Below are 21,487 nucleotides of genomic sequence, written 5' to 3' on the forward strand. Positions count from 1 at the left end.
AACCGTCCTCGCCACGTTTCAGCGACTGGTTGGCCACAAGATGGCGATCTTCTATGGCTGAGCCCTATATGATCGTCCATGGGGCTAAGTTTTAGCCAATCAGTTTGCGCCACTTCATAATAATCCACGATTTAGTAATCATTTTATATATTTTGTGTTAATTTCTCGTTTTGATCCGTTCTAGTTGCGTTAGTTTGATAATAATGTCTTGTACATATTTAAGGTTATTAATTTGTTGTAGCACATGCTTTCGTTAATTAATTAGTCATTTGTTTTCCCGGCGGTTATTAAAATAGCAATCTAATTAAAACTAATTAATAGTTTCAATTTGCACTTTTATAAATACATGTTAACATGATTAATACCATACTTAAATGTTTTGAATTAATACTTGTTTATTATAGTCATGATATCTGTTAGTGGTTCTCGTGTGTCACGCGTCATTCGCGTGTGTCGCATAAGTCGTTTTCGCGTGTCGCATGCCTTGCCGCGTCGTCGTTCGTTCACGTGTGCCATTTCGTGTGGCGCTCGTGGTTGTCGTGTCGCATATTTTAGTTGAATAATCAATTATTAGTTTGTTCGAGGTTTAATAAAATAACAACTTAATTAGAACGAGTCTATAGTTTTAACTCGTGCTTTTATAAATATAAATGTTAATTAACATGATTAATACCATATGAAATACTTTTCATTAATTATTTGTTTGTTGTTCGCGCGCGACATCGTTTGTGCGTCATCGTGCTGTTCGCGCGCATAGTTGCATTGACTCGTGCGTGTCGCACACTGTCGTGCGTGTTGTTTTGCGTGTGTCGCGCGTGCTGTTCACACGCGTTGACACAAGTCGTGTGCGTGCGTCGTCGCGTGACGATCACGTGTGTCGCGCGGCGTCTGCGCGTGATAATAAATAGTTTGCCGCTTATAAGCACTCATGTTAACGATGTTAATACTTCATGTCATATATTTTAAATAATTAACTTAAGGTTTGCTCGACTAATATTTATTAGATTGATATTCTAATTAGAGTAAATGTGTAGTGTTCAACTTGCGCTTTTATGATAAACATTAACATGGCTAATATTAACCGAACTACTTATTTAATAATTGTTTAGTATAAACGCGTCACCTATTTAGTCTTTCTCGCCTGTCGCGCGAGTTGTTCCGCACGTGGTGTCGTGCTGGTTCGTGCGTCGTTCGCGCTGTTTTCGTGCGTCGTCAGCGTGCCATATCGCGCGTGTCCGCGCGTTGTTCCGCACGCTGTCGTGCTGTTTCGCGCGTAATGTACTCGTTGTCGTGCTGTCTGTGCGTGATATTAAACTGCTCGCTTATAATCACTCATGCCAGTTGATTAACTATCCATTCAGTCGTCCACTATTAAAATATTAAGATTGGTCGAAACTAAGTAGTAGTTTTAGTTTACATTTGATATCGGTGAATTAAGATTGTTATGTCGAATTGAATGTTCTAATTAATACCTATTTAGCGTAAACGCGATAGCCTCTCGACCGTAGCTCCGACAATCGCGCTTCCTTTCCTCGCGTGACCATAGTAGCGCGCTCTATTTCATTTTGCATGTTTTATTATGTTTTTCTTTGAATGGTGTAATGTTCTTATGCATATATGTTTGTTTGCTTGTGCCTATTTGTCTTCGCTTCGCGTTGCGACTAGATCGCGGTTCGTTTCCAAGCTTCGAGGAATCGACGATCAAGCGTTGGCGACCAAGTGATCTGGTCCTGTGATCTAGCTCTTCGAGTTCCACGAAGTTGAAGACCCTGAGCATCTGTTTGGTGAAGGCAAGTGTCCTCTGACCCATTATGTCCTATCTATTTATAATTCACTGTCCCGCACTACTTAATTGAAACCTAAGGATTGACTAGTTTTGTATTTACCCTGTCCTTGATTACCTTTTGGGTTATTATGGTTAGCTTCATGCTATTGCTTTACTATAATCAATGAACATGCTGTGAATATTTATGATACGATGATGTTATCCTGATGAGGATATTGTGATACTTTAGGGGGCTCGGGCTGTTTCCCGAGTACCTCTCCGTAAGGACCTGTTCGTTGAGAGACCACCCGGGATAACAGTGCAACCATGAGGGTGGAATGGGGTGCCCTTAGCTAATTAATTAGAGGAACTAGAAGTGTAGTTGCTTCGCCGTCGTGCCGTCAATGGGGTCCAGGCACAGTGCTTGCTCTGCCGAGGCTGAGTGCCGAGGTTCTTTCGTTTTGCTTTTTAGTCACCCTCCTGCGGGGAGAGGTACTGTGTTTATCAAACTGGAGAAACCTAACGGGCAGCTATGACCTCTAGGGAATCTTTGTAAAGGCTTCATAGTGAATCCCTGGCCATTCACCTTGGGAGTGAATAAGGGTCTTGCAAGCCCGGGCTAGAGAGGGAATCACGACTCATGGGTAAAGTGTGCGACCTCTGCAGAGGGTAGTGAAACTGATATATCAGCCGTGCTCACGGTTAAGAGCAGCCTTGGGATCCTCTTTGATTAGAGATACGAATGGTTCGAGATACAATGGTTCTATTTATGATTTTGGTTCGATGATGATAATGATGTTCCTCGATGAGGAAATGATTCACGGGTTAGTTATTGCTAAAACCTGGCTTCACTAATAATAAATACCTGACCAACTAAAAGCAACTACTTGAGCCTAACCCCACATAAAGCTAGTCCACTTCAGCCAAACGGGACATTTGCTGAGTACGTTGATGTGTACTCATCCTTGCCTTACCACAAAACACCAGGTTGTCCACATTGCAACCACTGCTCAGGAGAAGACGAAGTCGTGGAAGGAGACTTCCAGGAGTTCCAAGACTACGACGAGTTTTAGGTGTGGGTTGGCGGCAACCCCCAGTCAGCTGCCTGTGAAGGCCTTATCTTTACTGCGTTTCGCTAGCACTTTGATTTAACTGTTAAGTTGATGACTATGTGGATGTCTATGACTCTGTGATGTAATAAGTTAATACTCTTTTATGTTATTATTCGAGCATTGTGCGATGATGTTCATTTATGTAATCGTTGTGTACGTGAGTTCTGATCCTGGCACGTACATAGTTCGCATTCGGTTTGCCTTCCAAAAACCGGGTGTGACATAAGTGGTATCAAAGCCAGGCTGACTGTAGGACCGCTGACCTAGAGTAGCATTGGCCGTTTTAAGGACTTATTGATTATTACTTCACCTCATCCTTGATTTTACTTCAAAATATTAGTCACCTCGACTAATTCTATGTTGTGCTCCTATATGCCCCCTTGCCAAAAGTATTTTATTCTAGTATGGTCTATATTTCTCTCAATCTATTAGATCTGATCTCACTCTTGTGCTTGCAACATCTTTGTAGATGCCCCTGACCATAACCTTCTTGTCTTTTTGGGATTCTTTCCTCTTTCGTTATTAAATTTCTACCATCTGGCGAACTCTAGTTCTTTGGTATTGACATGCTTGTATCCCTTTAATACTCTTGTTTCGAATACTTGCCTCTAAATTTCTACTGCCTACTTAGACATTTCAGTTTATATGCCCATGATCTTCCTGTCTTTTGAGACCCTTTCCTCTTCTGTTGTTAAGTCGCTATCTTTCGGCAATTTCTTGTCTCCTGGTATTGGTATGCTCATCTCCTTGAAATCTTTCATACTCTCATCTTTTTATGCTTACCTTTATATCCCAAGATCTGTTTAAGATATTTCATTCTACATGCCCTTGACCACCCTTGTTTCTTAATGACCCATTAGCGGTCATTTTATTTTGCACCCATGGTAATCTCGTTGTTTCCTTGTAACTTTCATCGATAATGAATCTTTACTTCAACTCTTCTATCAGAACCTCACTTATCTTATCCTTAATTGTTTTCTCCATTTCTTCACTTTGCGAGTCCTGCCTTAACTCTATCCATGGATTACGCTTTTCATCATTATCACCTTTATCCTTATCACCCCTATATCTTACCTTGATGTTTATCTTATACCAACCTTTAAAATATCCTCTTTTCCATCTCAATCTGAGAGTTGCAACTTACCTACTTTTCCCTTGGTCGTATCCTCTTCTTTATCACCTGCGAGTTTTTAACTCTATCATTTGTTGTGTTTTTGTTTGTCATTTCCTTTACCCTTCTCATCACTCTATCCTACCTTGTGATTACGTTATGTCCGTTATCTAAAAACTCCAATCTCCTATCTCAATGTGAGAGCGATGTTTTACTTATCTTACCCTTGGCAATATTCTCTTCTTTACTGCGTGAAATTCTGGACGTAACTCCATTCTTTGTTGTACTCATACCACTGGCTCTTCAATGCCTTCATCTTTTCTCTCATACCCTTGTTCGTTATCGCCTTTGACCCTTGCGATATTTATGTATTCTACCTAAATCCTCACCTTAAACTTATCCTTTAAAAGCCTCCCTTTCTTTTCACCCAGTTTGAGAGCTGTGAGTTACATATCTCTCCCTTGATTTCTTTCCCCTCCTTGTCGCCTTACAAGTTTTGTCTTAATTTCATCCTATGTGGTGTTTTTATTTGCTATCACCATTACCTTGTCATCCGTCGATCTTTCCTTGATACTTATCTTTATTCTTGCTCTTTAAGAATCTCCTCTCTTCCACCTCAATTTGATAGTGGCAATTTACCTATTTGGCCCTTGGACGTACCCCCACCTTTTCCATTTGCAGGTCCGGTCTTAACTCCATCCTCTATGGTACTCATATCTTTTGTTCTTATGCCTGTTTACCTCCTTCCCTACGTCCTTGCCTGTTATTACATTTAAAACCCTCGTGATATCTATGCCCTTGCCTTCCTGCTTACCTTAAACCTACCCTTTGAAGCATCCTCTTTTCCATCCCTGTTCGGGGATAATGCCTCATCTATTTCATCATCAATTGCTCCCCCTTCTTCGACGCCTTGCAAGTTTTGTCTAAAATACATCATTTATTGTGTTTTTGTTCGTTATCACCTTAACCCTTGTCATCCCTCGATCTTTACCTTGATGCTAACCTCCATTTTAAAGTCGCCTCTCCCATTTCATTTCAAGAGTGATGGCTTACCCATCCAACTCTTGTTTGTTCCCTTTTCCTCTATCGCGTTGCAAGTCTTAGCTTTTGCTTGATATCACCCTTACCTTCCTAATATATAGATCCTTCCATGATGCTTATCCTATGCCTACCCTTTTTGAAATATCATCTTTCCCATCTCGATTTGAGAATGGTGTTTCACCTACCCTGACCTTGGTTGCATCCTCTCCCTGTCGGTTACAATCCTTACTTTAGCTCCATCCTTTATTATGCTCATGCCCCTATTCTGCATGTCTTATTATTCCCCCTTGCCTTTCGATGTCCTTAGTGTAGTTTCCCCTTTGTAAGGAAAGACCACCATCTAGTTAACATTAACGTGTAGCAACGAGATATTTGTTGTTGTGTGTTCATGATGTTTGTCTTTGTGTTATGACTGATTTGCTTCTTTGAAATGAGTGTTGGTGTGTTGTGGCCTTTGGTTCGCAATGACATCAGTTTATTAGCTGAGTGCAACAGAGTAAGGTAATTGTGTGATCTCCCTTTTCTCTTTTAATCCATATAGGCTTGCCTTTTCTATCTATACCTTTTCCTCTTGCACCTATCCGGTTGGCAACCTCCAACCTCTCTTAGTCAATGAAGATCAGAGTCGATAGCATCTTCACCAAGTGCGTATCAACGCTCCAGTTAAGGGGGTTAGCTGCTAACCCCAATGAAGATAATGCGACCAACATCAACCAACAAGATTCGAGTGGCGTAGCAGAAGCGTGTGTGGGTCCTAACCCACAGGTCCAAGAGATCCTCAAGAATTGCATCGATCGGTCTCAAGCATCTGAAAGTCAAAACAAACCGATCCCCAAGTTAAGCTTGTAGAGTCAAAGTCAACTCAAGAAAGTCGTGAACAGCCTATGAACCAACCTCGTTTTCTTGCTAGCTTCTTCTTGAATCTCAGGGGCGAGATTCCAGTTAAGGGGGTTAGATCTGTAACACCCTGAATTTGGGGGTATAAATTTTTTTCTCTAATATCCACCAAAGTCAGGTGTTACACTCTCATTTCTTTGCTTCCCTTCTATTTTTTCCTAAAAGTGGAGAATTATTTTATTTTATATCTAGTTGTAAGCTTAGTAAAATAAAACCTCAGAGGTGCTTGAGTGTTGCATTCATGCCGATGCATAGTGTTTATAAGTGCAAAATGTTATCGAAACATGTTAAAATATCTCGAGGATGTTCCCGAGAGTTTTTGGAATCTTCAGAACTTTCTTCGGGTATTAAATACGAATTTCAGCCTTTCTAATATTTAAATACCTACATTTAGTATTTCAAAAACTCAATAATACATATTTATAAATATAGATATATATTTTCCTCTCGTCAAGGCTGTTCTGGATCTCGTGCCTTTTGACGGGATCGCCATACCACCTCTCCTCGCGAACGGTGTGCTGCTCGCGTATATCCTTGGCTACCCTCGTCTACCCCGACGTCTACCTCCGGTATCCCTACCTCGTCTTGCTCCACCGCACAATAGCCCCTCCCACTCGATCAATCATCTCTAGATATCTCAGATAACCTCTTCTCCACGATCCGTGATCGAGCCACCTCTATGCAAAGCCTCAGCACCCCATATATTTCCTCATTTCTAGATCCTACTCAACCGGCGTCCAATAACCTCTCGCTTCCATGTACGCCGTCGCCCAGCACCTCTCTTTCTCCCACAACTGTTGTTCCCTTAGAAGGAAGAAGAAATCATCAGCTCCTCCCCTCTCCTCTCCTCCCGTAACTGTTCTTCCACTCGCGCGGTGCACGTCGTGGAGAGACTAGCAACTGCCCGGCCCGATGCCTTATTCAAAACCCTCCAGAACGCCCGCTCGACCTCCACTCCTCTCCAAGCTGTGCTCTGCTTACCCTCGACGCTCCTGGTCGCATGACTCGCATCGCTCTGCGCTCGGAAAACCGCCCGCAGGTTGGAGCTCCATTGCACCGCCAAGCCAACTCTGCGTCGCGCTTGGAACACCGTCAGTCTCGCCACACGTCACTTCCTCCGGCCACGCTCGTCTCCGGCGGCTGCGTCCCAGCACTGGCCCGCTCGTCGAAGTCCAGCCGTGTGTGGGCTGGTGAGCCCCGCCGGGTCCCGTGCTCCATCTGCCGCGCCGCTCGGTGCACCCAGCCGGCACGTCACCTCCGGCGAGCCCCTGCACTGCCACGGCCGTCCCATCCGTGCGTTGAAGAGTCGACGTTCACGTTCTCCACTGCCCGAGGGAGCCCCGCTGAAGCTTCGTCCGTAGGTGAGCATTCAAGTGCATTTTATCTTCCCCACTGCACCCTGCTCCATCCGCCGCACATCCTTGGCCGCTGGCATTGGCCTGCCCCACGCTCTTCCCTAGCCCGAGGTCGTCCATGTCGCGTTGTTGCATGCCAGCCGCTAGACCTGCTCCTCCCCTGCGCGCGACCTCCAGCGGAGCTCTCGGCGCGTAACCATGGCGGGGGTGGCCGAGCTCCCCTGCGCATGGTCAGCGCCCAGCTCAGCCCTCCCCTGTGTGCCCAGTGGTCGTGCGCCGCGGCAGCCTAACCAGCCCCGCTTCCCCGCTGCCTCCTGTGCATGTAGCCATGCACGCCCAAGGCAAGGAGAGAAAAGAAACCGCTTGGGGTCCCACCACTTGCATGTGCCCACACATGTCGCAAAACACAGTGGACTAGGAAACCGTCCTCGCCACGTTTCAGCGACTGGTTGGCCACAAGATGGCGATCTTCTATGGCTGAGCCCTATATGATCGTCCATGGGGCTAAGTTTTAGCCAATCAGTTTGCGCCACGTCATAATAATCCACGATTTAGTAATCATTTTATATATTTTGTGTTAATTTCTCGTTTTGATCCGTTCTAGTTGCGTTAGTTTGATAATAATGTCTTGTACATATTTAAGGTTATTAATTTGTTGTAGCACATGCTTTCGTTAATTAATTAGTCATTTGTTTTCCCGGCGGTTATTAAAATAGCAATCTAATTAAAACTAATTAATAGTTTCAATTTGCACTTTTATAAATACATGTTTACATGATTAATACCATACTTAAATGTTTTGAATTAATACTTGTTTATTATAGTCATGATATCTGTTAGTGGTTCTCGTGTGTCACGCGTCATTCGCGTGTGTCGCATAAGTCGTTTTCGCGTGTCGCATGCCTTGCCGCGTCGTCGTTCGTTCACGCGTGCCATTTCGTGTGGCGCTAGTGGTTGTCGTGTCGCATATTTTAGTTGAATAATCAATTATTAGTTTGTTCGAGGTTTAATAAAATAACAACTTAATTAGAACGAGTCTATAGTTTTAACTCGTGCTTTTATAAATATAAATGTTAATTAACATGATTAATACCATATGAAATACTTTTCATTAATTATTTGTTTGTTGTTCGCGCGCGACATCGTTTGTGCGTCATCGTGCTGTTCGCGCGCATAGTTGCATTGACTCGTGCGTGTCGCACACTGTCGTGCGTGTTGTTTTGCGTGTGTCGCGCGTGCTGTTCACACGCGTTGACACACGTCGTGTGCGTGCGTCGTCGCGTGACGATCACGTGTGTCGCGCGGCGTCTGCGCGTGATAATAAATAGTTTGCCGCTTATAAGCACTCATGTTAACGATGTTAATACTTCATGTCATATATTTTAAATAATTAACTTAAGGTTTGCTCGACTAATATTTATTAGATTGATATTCTAATTAGAGTAAATGTGTAGTGTTCAACTTGCGCTTTTATGATAAACATTAACATGGCTAATATTAACCGAACTACTTATTTAATAATTGTTTAGTATAAACGCGTCACCTATTTAGTCTTTCTCGCCTGTCGCGCGAGTTGTTCCGCACGTGGTGTCGTGCTGGTTCGTGCGTCGTTCGCGTTGTTTTCGTGCGTCGTCAGCGTGCCATATCGCGCGTGTCCGCGCGTTGTTCCGCACGCTGTCGTGCTGTTTCGCGCGTAATGTACTCGTTGTCGTGCTGTCTGTGCGTGATATTAAACTGCTCGCTTATAATCACTCATGCCAGTTGATTAACTATCCATTCAGTCGTCCACTATTAAAATATTAAGATTGGTCGAAACTAAGTAGTAGTTTTAGTTTACATTTGATATCGGTGAATTAAGATTGTTATGTCGAATTGAATGTTCTAATTAATACCTATTTAGCGTAAACGCGATAGCCTCTCGACCGTAGCTCCGACAATCGCGCTTCCTTTCCTCGCGTGACCATAGTAGCGCGCTCTATTTCATTTTGCATGTTTTATTATGTTTTTCTTTGAATGGTGTAATGTTCTTATGCATATATGTTTGTTTGCTTGTGCCTATTTGTCTTCGCTTCGCGTTGCGACTAGATCGCGGTTCGTTTCCAAGCTTCGAGGAATCGACGATCAAGCGTTGGCGACCAAGTGATCTGGTCCTGTGATCTAGCTCTTCGAGTTCCACGAAGTTGAAGACCCTGAGCATCTGTTTGGTGAAGGCAAGTGTCCTCTGACCCATTATGTCCTATCTATTTATAATTCACTGTCCTGCACTACTTAATTGAAACCTAAGGATTGACTAGTTTTGTATTTACCCTGTCCTTGATTACCTTTTGGGTTATTATGGTTAGCTTCATGCTATTGCTTTACTATAATCAATGAACATGCTGTGAATATTTATGATACGATGATGTTATCCTGATGAGGATATTGTGATACTTTAGGGGGCTCGGGCTGTTTCCCGAGTACCTCTCCGTAAGGACCTATTCGTTGAGAGACCACCCGGGATAACAGTGCAACCATGAGGGTGGAATGGGGTGCCCTTAGCTAATTAATTAGAGGAACTAGAAGTGTAGTTGCTTCGCCGTCGTGCCGTCAATGGGGTCCAGGCACAGTGCTTGCTCTGCCGAGGCTGAGTGCCGAGGTTCTTTCGTTTTGCTTTTTAGTCACCCTCCTGCGGGGAGAGGTACTGTGTTTATCAAACTGGAGAAACCTAACGGGCAGCTATGACCTCTAGGGAATCTTTGTAAAGGCTTCGTAGTGAATCCCTGGCCATTCACCTTGGGAGTGAATAAGGGTCTTGCAAGCCCGGGCTAGAGAGGGAATCACGGCTCATGGGTAAAGTGTGCGACCTCTGCAGAGGGTAGTGAAACTGATATATCAGTCGTGCTCACGGTTAAGAGCAGCCTTGGGATCCTCTTTGATTAGAGATACGAATGGTTCGAGATGCAATGGTTCTATTTATGATTTTGGTTCGATGATGATAATGATGTTCCTCGATGAGGAAATGATTCACGGGTTAGTTATTGCTAAAACCTGGCTTCACTAATAATAAATACCTGACCAACTAAAAGCAACTACTTGAGCCTAACCCCACATAAAGCTAGTCCACTTCAGCCAAACGGGACATTTGCTGAGTACGTTGATGTGTACTCATCCTTGCCTTACCACAAAACACCAGGTTGTCCACATTGCAACCACTGCTCAGGAGAAGACGAAGTCGTGGAAGGAGACTTCCAGGAGTTCCAAGACTACGACGAGTTTTAGGTGTGGGTTGGCGGCAACCCCCAGTCAGCTGCCTGTGAAGGCCTTATCTTTACTGCGTTTCGCTAGCACTTTGATTTAACTGTTAAGTTGATGACTATGTGGATGTCTATGACTCTGTGATGTAATAAGTTAATACTCTTTTATGTTATTATTCGAGCATTGTGCGATGATGTTCATTTATGTAATCGCTGTGTACGTGAGTTCTGATCCTGGCACGTACATAGTTCGCATTCGGTTTGCCTTCCAAAAACCGAGTGTGACAATAGGGCGCAAGACAAACATGACGACTCGCTTGAACGGAAGCTCCTCTGGCAACGACGTAACGCATGAGAGGAAAGGAAAGGAACGATGGCACATGCTGCTGCGTTTTTTTTTGTGGGGGAAGAGAGAGAAGGGGAGAAGGAGGTCTTGGCCGGCTGGGGGTATTGGGCTTCTTTCTCTCTCTCTTTTTCTACCCTCCTTTTATTTATTCATTTTCTTTTCTTCCTAATTAAATTTATTCACAAGAAAGATTCACGAATTAAATGGATGCACACCCAAGCAAAACATCAAACAAATATAAATGTATTTCAACATGATGCAACAATCATTATTCCCTTAGGATTTTATTAACAACTATATTTGAAGTAAAATTCCATATTACTTGAAAAAAATGAATACGGGAACGAAAAATAAAGAGGAAAAAGAAGGTAACACATGAATTTGCTGGATATTAGAAAAGAAATTTTATACCCCCAAATTCAGGGTGTTACACCGGCATCTTGAGCTTGAGGTAGGTGTAGTTGGGGACGGCCATGAACTTCGTGTAGCATGGCCTTCCCAGTACCGCGTGGTAGGTTCCTCGGAACCCGACCACCTCGAACGTCAGGGTCTCCCTTCGGAAGTTGGAGGGTGTTCCGAAGCAGACGGGAAGGTCGAGTTGTCCGAGGGGCTGGACGCGCTTCCCGGGGATGATCCTGTGGAAAGGCGCAGCGCCTGCCTGGACCGAGGACAGATCGACACGCAGGAGTCTGAGGGTCTCGGCGTAGATGATGTTGAGGCTGCTGCCTCCGTCCATGAGGACCTTGGTGAGCCTGACGTCGCCGATGACGGGGTCGACGACGAGCGGGTATTTCCCCGGGCTCAGCACGTGGTCGGGGTGGTCGGCTTGGTCGAAGGTGATGGGCTTGTCGGACCAGTCTAGGTAGACTGGCGCTGCCACCTTCACCGAACAGACCTCCCGACGCTCTTGCTTGCGGTGCCGAGCCGAGGTGTTCGCCGCTTGCCCACCGTAGATCATGAAGCAGTCGCGGACCTCAGGGAACTCTCCTGCCTGGTGATCTTCCTTCTTGTCGTCGTCGCGGGCCCTGCCACCCTCCGCGGGTGGCCCGACCCTGTGGAAGTGGCGCCGAAGCATGACGCACTCCTCAAGGGTGTGCTTGACGGGCCCCTGGTGATAGGGGCACGACTCCTTGAGCATCTTGTCGAAGAGGTTGGCACCTCCGGGGGGTCTCCGAAGGTTCTTGTACTCGGCGGTGGCAACAAGGTCCTCGTCGTCGGCGTCGCGTTTCACTTGCGACTTCTTCTTGCCCTTCTTCTTGGCGCCGCGCTGAGTTGACGCCTCGGGGGCATCTTCAGGTGGGCGGCCCTAGGGCTGCTTGTCCTTCCGGAAGATAGCCTCGACCGCCTCCTGGCTAGAGGCGAACTTGGTGGCGATGTCCATCAGCTCGCTCGCCCTGGTGGGGGTCTTGCGACCCAGCTTGCTCACCAGGTCGCGGCAGGTGGTGCCGGCGAGGAACGCGCCGATGACATCCGAGTCGGTGATGTTGGGCAGCTCGGTGCGCTGCTTCGAGAATCGCCGGATGTAGTCCCGGAGAGACTCTCCCGGCTGCTGTCGTCAGCTTCGGAGGTCCCAGGAATTCCTAGGGCGCACGTACGTGCCCTGGAAATTGCCGGCGAAGGCTTGGACCAGGTCGTCCCAGTTGGAGATCTGCCCCGGAGGCAGGTGCTCCAACTAGGCGCGAGCGGTGTCGGAGAGGAACAGGGCGAGGTTGCAGATGATGAGGTTGTCATCGTCCGTTCCACCCAGTTGGCAGGCCAGCCGGTAGTCCGCGAGCCACAGCTCCGGTCTCGTCTCCCCCGAGTACTTTGTAATGGTACTCGAGGGTCGGAACCGGGTCGGGAACGGCGCCCGTCGTATGGCCTGGCTGAAAGCCTGCGGACCGGGTGGTTCGGGCGAGGGACTCCGATCCTCCCCACTGTCGTAGCGTCCCCCACGCCTGGGGTGGTAGCCTCGGCGCACCCTCTCGTCGAGGTGGGCCCGACGATCGCGGTGATGGTGCTCGTTGCCGAGGCGACCTGGGGCCGCAGGCGCTGTGTTGCGCGTGCGCCCGGTGTGGACCGAGGCTTCCCGCATGAATCGAGAAGTCGCGGCGTGATGTTCCGAGGGGTACCCCTACCTTCGGGAGGCGGAGCTCTCGGCCCGTCGGACCGCGGCGTCCTCCAGGAGATTCTTGAGCTCTCCCTGGATTCGCCGTCCCACGGTGGTTGATGGCTCCAGCATCGCGCGGAGGAGCATTGCCGCTGCAGCCAGGTCCTGGCCGACTCCACTGGAAGCGGGCGGCGGCCTAATCCTGACATCGTCGGCGATGCGGTGCTGGAAACCCTGGGGTAGATGACGCATTTCTCCGGCCGGAGGTTGGCCCGCCCATTCCTGCCCGACGTTCCGGTGGATCGGCTCAAGCGCTCCTGCCCCCTCGTCGAGCCTGGCCTGCACCCCGCGGATTTGCTCGAGCTGTGGGTCGTGGCCCCCCGCTTGAACGGGGACCACAGCTAGCTCCCGTGGGATGTCAACACGAGGCACCGGCCTAGGGAGATCACCGTCCTCCGGCATGCCGAGATGGTTGCCTTCGGAGGGACCCCCTAGATCGACGTGGAAACATTCGCAGCTTGGGCCGCAGTCCTCGTCGCCGAGGCTGCGGTTGCCGTCGGAACAGTCGGAAAGGCAGTAGTCGCATGCGGTCATGAAGTCCCGCATGGCACTAGGTCGCCAAGTCTAGAGAAATCCCAACAGAAGTCGGGCTCGTCGTCTTCCTCGGACCCAGAGGGCCCGTAGGTCGAGACGTCCGTCAGCCGGTCCCAAGGTGACCGCATACGAAACCCCAGAGGGTTCAGACTCGCCTCTACGAGAGCGTCCGCCAAAGCGAAGATGCTAGGCGGGTCGAGGCTGAATCCGAAAGGCGTGAGATGGGAATCGGTCGGTACCTCTTGGTCGACGGGCGGTGATGAAGTCACGTCGGGGACTGACTGCACCGCCGTCTCAGGTACGAGGGTGACGTCCAGCAAGCCTTTCGCAAGCGTGCTGGCGTCGTCCGTTTGCTCGGAATCGGCGCGTTGCGGGGAGACGGCGCTCGTCTTCATCTCAAACACGGGGTCGATGCCCGGCGCACCCCCCGTTGAGGTGCCGACGCCGTCGACTCGCTCGACAGCCGACGAGGCGCTGCCTCCTGCTTGGCCTTGGTTGCCCCGCCTCCTCCTCCGTCGGCAGGGGAGAGGACGAGGTGAGCTCGAAGGTTGTTCTTCCACCACGCGGGGAAGACGTCGTCGATTCTGTCGCAGGCGGGCGGGCTGTCGGCCGCCATTGTCGCTGTCGCACGGCGGTGGAAGGAGTATCATGTTGTAGCTGCCGTCGAGGGACATGAACTCAAGGCTTCCGAAACGGAGCACCGTCTCGGGCCGGAGAGGTTGCTGGAGACTGCCCATCTGGAGCTTCACGGGAAGCTGTTCGTCAACACGCAGCAGGCCCCTACCTGGCGCGCCAACTGTCGGCGTTTCGAGACCGGGGGGTCCCTGGGCCGACGAGTGAATGTCGCCGCGTGCCCCAGCCCAGATGGGTCGGCGCGAGGCCGAGCGCGAAGGGGGGAAGTGAGGTGGCCGGAGATGGGCGTGAGAGAGGTGGAAATCCCGCGGCCTTCGTGTTCGTCCCGCGCCCAGGTCGGGTGCGCTTGCAGTAGGGGGTTACAAGCGTCCACGCGGGAGAGGGAGCGAGCGGCCTCACGCGAGCGCCTGTCTCGTCCTCATCCCCGCGCGGCCAACCCTCTCTAAGAGGGCCCTGGTCCTTCCTTTTATAGGCGTAAGGAGAGGATCCAGGTGTACAATGGGGGGTGCAGCAGAGTGCTACGTGTCTAGCGGAGGAGAGCTAGCGCCCTAAGTACACGCCATCGTGGCGGTCGGAGAGGTTTTGGCGCCCGGTTCGTGTGATGTCGTGGCCGTCGGAGGAGCGCTGGAGCCTGGCGGAGGGACAGCTGTCGGAGCTGTCGAGTCCTTGCTGACGTCCTCTTGCTTCCGTAAGGGGGCTGAGAGCCGCCGTCGTCACAGAGTATGCGGGGCGCCATCATTGCCTATCTGGCGGAGCGAGCCAGATGGGACGCCGGTCTTGTTCCCCGTGACCCGAGTCAGCTTGGGGTAGGGTGATGATGGCGCCTCCTGTTGACGTGGCTGGTCTGCGCCCTAGGTTGGGCGATGTGGAGGCTCCTCCGAAGTCGAGGTCGATTCTGTCTTCCGTGGCCGAGGTCGAGTCCGAGCCCCTGGGTCGGGCGAGGCGGAGACCGTCGGCTGAGGCCAGGGCGGAGTCCGAGCCCTGGGGTCGGGCGAAGCGGAGTTCGTCGTCTTCCGGGGCTGAGCCCAAGTCCGAGCCCTGGGTCGGGCAGAGCGGAGTTCGTCGTCTTCCGGGGCTGTGCCCAAGTCCGAGCCCTGGGTCGGGCGGAGCGGAGTTCGCCGTCTTCCGGGGCTTAGCCCGAGTCCGAGCCCTAGGTCGGGCGAAGCGGAGCTTCCTATGGTGTCTGCGGCCGGGCCTGACTGCCTGTCAGCCTCACTCTGTCAAGTGGCACCGCAGTCAGAGCGGCGCAAGCGGCGCTGTCTTTCTGTTAGGCCAGTTAGTGGAGCGGCGAAGTGACGGCGGTCACTTCGGCTCTGTCGACTGAAGGGCGCGCGTCAGGATAAAGGTGTCAGGCCACCCTTGCATTAAATGCTCCTGCGATTTGGTCGGTCGGCGCGGCGATTTGGTCAGGGTTGCTTCTTGGCGAAGACAGGGCCTCGGGCGAGCCGGAAGTATGTTCGCCGCTGGAGGGGGGCCTCGGGCGAAACGGAGATCCTCCGGGGTCAGCTGCCCTTGTCCGAGGCTAGGCTCGGGCGAGGCGTGATCGAGTCCCTCGAATGGACCGATCCCTGACTTAATCGCACCCATCAGGCCTTTGCAGCTTTATGCTGATGGGGGTTACCATCTGAGTATTAGGAGCCTTGAGGGTACCCCTAATTATGGTCCCCGACAGTATGGTTTATCAAGAATCAAAGACTCTTTTGCAGAAAAGTTACTATGAGTGGATCCTTAAAAATCCATTTTTAATTGTCAGGTTAAGTAAAGTTACCTGCATCTAGAGTTCTTTCTATCCTAGTTCAAGCACTTGGCCTATACTAGCCGTCTTTTTATCATCCCTTCAGATCACTAGATTGCTACGTGTAGGGCAGTGACCAAGTCTTCATGTCCGAGAAGTAACGACGATCCAAATCGATTAATACCCAGCTGGGGATCTCCAATCACACGACATATGTAGCACTTAACCCTTGCATATGTCAACTCGCCACCGGGTTTCTTAAGACCAGATCAGGTTCACGCCAACCGAGAGCACAGATACACCACCGTCCAGTCTCTTGCCACGGAGGGTACACGCTACTCTCGCCATCTCTCCACTCCCATTGCGTGTTCCCTTATTCTGGTATTAGTCTGCCCGAGGCAAAGCTTACCCATGATGAGGCATGTGACCAGTTAAAAGGTCCTCAATTAGCAAGCCTACATCGAGACGGTCCTTAATCGACTCAGACGGAGACACTACACTGAGACTCTCTTCTCGTGCAAGTCACCCGCCCGGTCTCAGCTTTATCATTAAAAACCCAAAGTTTGGTACTTGGCAGAGGTATATCTTTTCCAGTGTTGTACCCATCATGGCCTTGATGGATCCACCATCAAGTTTTATTTTTGAAAACATTCCCACCCACTGAAGCATCACTTTTGTTTTAAAACAAAATATTTTTGTCTTTCTAGAGCAAGGCTAAGCATCAAAAATCCTTTTCATGAAAGGGTATCAAGGAAGGGTAATCAATTTTCTAAGGAAGGAAATGCATCAATTATTTAGCACACAACTCCTATCACCTAATGCATCAAACAAGGTGATAGAGATTTTAAAATAGCAAGGAGGTGGCAAATGCACCGAGGCTTGCGTGGGTAACACTAGGTTAGTGTTTGTTAAGTTGCGACCACTTGGCGATCATCTTTTGTTCTAATACTTGTTTCGTCTGTCCATCTTCAGTTCTGTTCATCAACACCATCTTGTGGTCGACTCCGTTCTAGTTCTCCGCATCACGTAGTTAATTCACGTACCTGAATGAAATGCATTATGCACATGAACGCATATAGACAAGAAAATTACAAACCTAAATAGTGCTACGCGATAACGAATTAAACAACTAGCGACGAGGCGTTGTACCGTTTCATACGGAAACACTAGTTACCGACATATGATTGAGCGCAATGATTACGCTTCTCTAGATTAACCGAATCTAACGCAAACATCACGAAACAACAAACTATACACATCAATCACGATTAGCCTAAACACAACTTATCAGTTAATTAATTAAATTCTAAGCTCAGTGGTCTAAGGAATTTAAATCTAGAACAAGAATAAAAGCACATTACTTTTTAGACCACGCGACTGGATTAAATTACATACCACTCTAAGCTATCATATATAGTGTACCATTAATTTTATCAAACAATTATAATTCGTCATAAGTAATACTAATAATATTATTGTTTAGATAATTTAAAATACTAAATTTAAACTTCATTCACTAATTTACTGTATGTCACATTATTAACATCTCAAACCTACCCAACGCGACTACTCCAAAATCGTGAAAATAATCACATCGCATTCATCGAACTAATTCAATAATTAAGCTAATCGGAAATATGAATCGGCTTACCATACTAAATCAAACTTGCAACCACGAAATCGATGACGCCTTTCAGCTCAGCATTTCACCGAAAATAGGGTGAGTGCTGCATCGAATCGCGCTTCATCTTCATCCACATCGAGAATTATCCGGCCTCGTACTGATTTATTTCCTTCTGCGCCTAATCTTCTCGAATCTTTGGCGTAGACGAGGATGACGATCGATGACTTGTTCGAGCTTTTTGTCGAGCACTTGGTGAATATCACGCTGCTAGCTTCGTCTTCACCCAACTCTTGAGATTTCTTGATGACGCACGGAATGACGACGACCTTCGATTGAAGTCTTTGACCGAGCACTTGATAAGCGATGCACATGGATCTCACTTATTTTTGCCTAACGTCTGGGATTCAGGGTTCGACGAGGTCGAGCAGGGAAGAACGAGGTTCGACGGGCTCGACGACGATACATGAGGGTGACGTATATAGAGCTGCACACACGACGCGACGAGGAACCACCATAACCGGCGAGGTTGATGACGCGATAGGGATTAAGGCCAAGCGAGTCGAGAGGGCGCACTGGCGAGCAGGAAGCCACGCGAGTACTGAACAGGGAAAACAGCGGGCTCGATAGCGTCCATGGCCGGAGCGAGCATCAGAAACGAGCACGACGGGGTGGCTACCGGCGAACTCCATGGCCGGGAGGACGCGGCGTCTAGGAGCAGGAAACACGGGCGCGCAGGGACAAGCTCGGCTACAGCGGCGCTGGGCAGAGCCGAGCCAGGGACGCGCGGCCATGGAAGCAGGGCGCGCGCGAGCAGAGGGAGCTCGGCAGGGAGCGCGGCTGTGGTTGGGGCGAGTTCAGTGAGAAGAAGCCGAGCTCGAGGACTGGGCATCGGGGTTGGGCAGAGCGCAGAGAACTCCACGGCGAGGGAGCAGACGCGTAGAGAAGGACGCCGAGCAGGGAGCTACAGCGCGGCGTGCTGGGGAAGACGAGCTGGGGCGTGACCATGGCAAGGGAGCTCGGCTGGGCGAGCTGGAATAGGGCCTAGGGCGCGGCGAGCAGGAGGCCAAGCGCCCAGTGAGCCGGATGCGGCACCAGAGGAGCTCAGGACGCGCATAGAAGAAGGCTGGAGACCAGGAGCTGCTCGGCTGGGAGCTTCTGCCGGCGAGCAGGGAGGCTGCCGAGCAGGGAACTGCGCGCGACTATGGCGAGGGAGACCCACGAGCTGGAGAGAAGAAGGCCTGGCGCCTGACTGGGGAAGAAGCAGCTCCGCTGCTGGGGACCAGAGGCGGCCGAGCGCCAGGGAGAAGAAGCGGAAGGAGCAGAGGAGCACGCTGCTACAGGGAAGGAGAAGATGACCGGGGATAAGAAGCCTGTGCGCGTGTACCAGGGAAGAAGACGCACGGTGAAGGAGATAAGGAAGTAGGAACTAGGAACCAGGCTGGGCGTGCGTGGAAGATAAGGCTTCAGAGAAAGGCGGCGCGTACAGAAAAATCAGGGAAGGGGCGGCGTAGGATAGGATCCGATCCCTGGATATTTTTCTTTTTCTTTTTTTTATTCTATAATCCCTTCTCCAAAATATCTTTAGCACAATAATTATTTCGAGTTTGAATCTCATGACTATGATTTATTTTGATTAGAAGTTATACTGCAATATTTTTAAACAATTCGGGTTTGACTCAGCTTTTCTCTCGAATTTTAAATTCATCACACGTCAGACCGAATTATTCCGACACGAGTCGCAAAAACCTAATCTGAGTTCTAGGGTTATGATTTAAATCGAAACGAGAAGCAACGGACCAAATTAAACGGGTTTTGGCTTCGATAATTTATTCTGCGTTTGATTCAGTTGATTTCAGACGAATTCTGTTTGCTACTCGAACACTCGACTAGAGGATAATTCAATTAAAAATCCGTAGACGCGATGTCACGGATAACAAAAAGCGTAATTTATTTTACACTGAAACTTAGTCGTTGAGTTCTAATTAATTTGCCCGGGATAAAAAATCATCTGAGTGGGTCGGGCTTCTGAATTCGTATTCGCGCGAGCGATGTATTTTAAATATCACCCGACGCACCGATTTTCGGAACAACGATGTTTCGAACATCACGAAAATTTAGGAGGAGCCCGGATAGATAAAAATGATGTCGAACTCGCGACAGACGAAACAGATGCGATATTAAAATCGCGATAGGCGAAGATGATTAAAATTTAGCATCTGCTTTATCCATTGATATTACGTGCTTAATTCCATACTCGTTGTCGAGCGGAATATAAACATCAGGGGTGTTACAGCGACAGTCATTAGAAAGATCCAAATCCAACATAGTTCATCATGACAAACATAAAGGCCCAGAATAAGCAAACTACCCTGTCTAACTAAGACTAACTAAGAGTAAGACTAATGCTAAGACTATAGCTTCTATATATTTTTTTGCATTAACTACACGATCTGACGCTGACGATCTATGGTTCTAAATTTATCTTGGTCCTGCAGTCAGGGTTACCATAAGCATGGTGTCCACGCTGAGGTGAGCGGTACGGGTGCTGAGTCCCGATAGGAGTGGGGGAGCCATCCTCCAGGTGATGATGCTCCGCGCGCGATCTCAGCACGAGCCCTACTCAGCTCGTCTAATGCATGGTCTAGCTCCATGTTTAGCACGGTGGCTAGGTTGACTGTGCTGCTCAACCTAGGATTGTTGTCACCAACAGGTGAGACAACCACGCCTCCTGTGCTGCCGCTGCCAGATGGGCGGCGGGGTAATACCTCAGGTTGAGACCATCGGCTACCCCGCCGAGCACTGAGCAGTAGTGCGAAAGCGCATGCGTGCGACATCTAGCATGGCCGCCTCAGCTGAGTCCCGCTCAGAGATAGAATAGTGCTCTGAGCAGATCTCCGCACCTCGGAGACTGTTCTCCGGATGGCGCACCAAGTAGGTCGCCTCCCAACGATCCGGGTAAACCCCGCGATTGTGCTGGAAGACAACACAGCGATACTCGATAGACCAAGTGCGCCGGTCGAGCGCGTCATGGAAGTGACACCTGCGAGCAGCGTCGCGAGTGATGGGTTGAGCAACCCATCCTTCTGGCTCTAGGTCGGTTGAAAGGTCGGTGTTGTGGCTCGAGCTGTTGTCGCCACCTCCATCGTCTGGGTCTCCTCCAGCAGCTACTCTAGTGGCTGTGGCGCTCAGTGGTGGTGTAGGGGGCGCCTCCAGCGGGAGCACAGGGGAGCAGCTCCTCACAGACTCTATCTCCTCCTGAAGCGAGAAAGAAGAGCCCTGCTGCTCCAGCTCCTATCGCCGACGCTCCTGCTCCTCGTGCAAGCGGTGGTGCAGCCTCTCCAAATGGCTAGACTAACCAGCCACCGGACGGCGAAGCGGACGCTCCACGAGACGAGAAGGCAAGAAAGGAATGACTGACTTCCGTGCAGTGTGTCTAAGATGAGCCATCTACAAAAGACATCGTAAGCATAAGAGTGAGAACAGAGCTAATATGACGAGCAAGTAAACCATGAAAAATTAGGAATTAGAATGAAACAATTTTTTAGCAAGGTATAATATATAGTATGTGGCGGAACCGCCCGAATTATTCCAGCTTAAGTGCTCAAGTCACGCCCGCAAGGGTAGCAACACACTTAAACCGTAAAAACCCGTCAGTCCCTCAGATCTAGTCCGATAAAGCCACTTACCAGGATCGAATACCACTAGCTCACTCGAAGGTGAGGCACAAAGAAATACAATAAAGCATAATACCACAAATTTAAGAAGTACCAATACTGATTACATTATCAGAGTTTCAGAAATAATAACCATAAATTTTAATACAGCAGATATAACTAACGGAGAAAACCGAGTAACATGGCGAAGCCTGGCCACGCTACTCCTCCTGGTCCTCTCCTGCGGAAGCAGTAACCCACTCGACCATCTATCCCGATGGCAGGGATGAAGGCCAAGT

General features: G+C 49.1%; 1 protein-coding gene across 1 annotated transcript; it reads right to left on the reverse strand.

Moving 5' to 3' along the window:
* Positions 1-17,406: 17,406 nt before the first annotated feature.
* On the reverse strand, positions 17,407-18,914 carry LOC100274546 (uncharacterized). The gene has a single exon (NM_001148902.1). The coding sequence runs from the start codon at positions 18,324-18,326 to the stop codon at positions 17,940-17,942; it is 387 nt and encodes a 128-aa protein (NP_001142374.1). The 5' UTR covers positions 18,327-18,914; the 3' UTR covers positions 17,407-17,939.
* Between the last annotated feature and the right edge of the window lie 2,573 nt (positions 18,915-21,487).

The sequence above is a fragment of the Zea mays genome, chromosome 7 (genome assembly GCF_902167145.1).
Source record: "Zea mays cultivar B73 chromosome 7, Zm-B73-REFERENCE-NAM-5.0, whole genome shotgun sequence".
Taxonomy (NCBI): Eukaryota; Viridiplantae; Streptophyta; class Magnoliopsida; order Poales; family Poaceae; genus Zea; species Zea mays.

Excerpts from the sequence above, each read along its gene's own strand:
- LOC100274546 (NM_001148902.1), bottom strand. The coding sequence starts at position 18,326 with ATGGCCGCGCGTCCCTGGCTCGGCTCTGCCCAGCGCCGCTGTAGCCGA.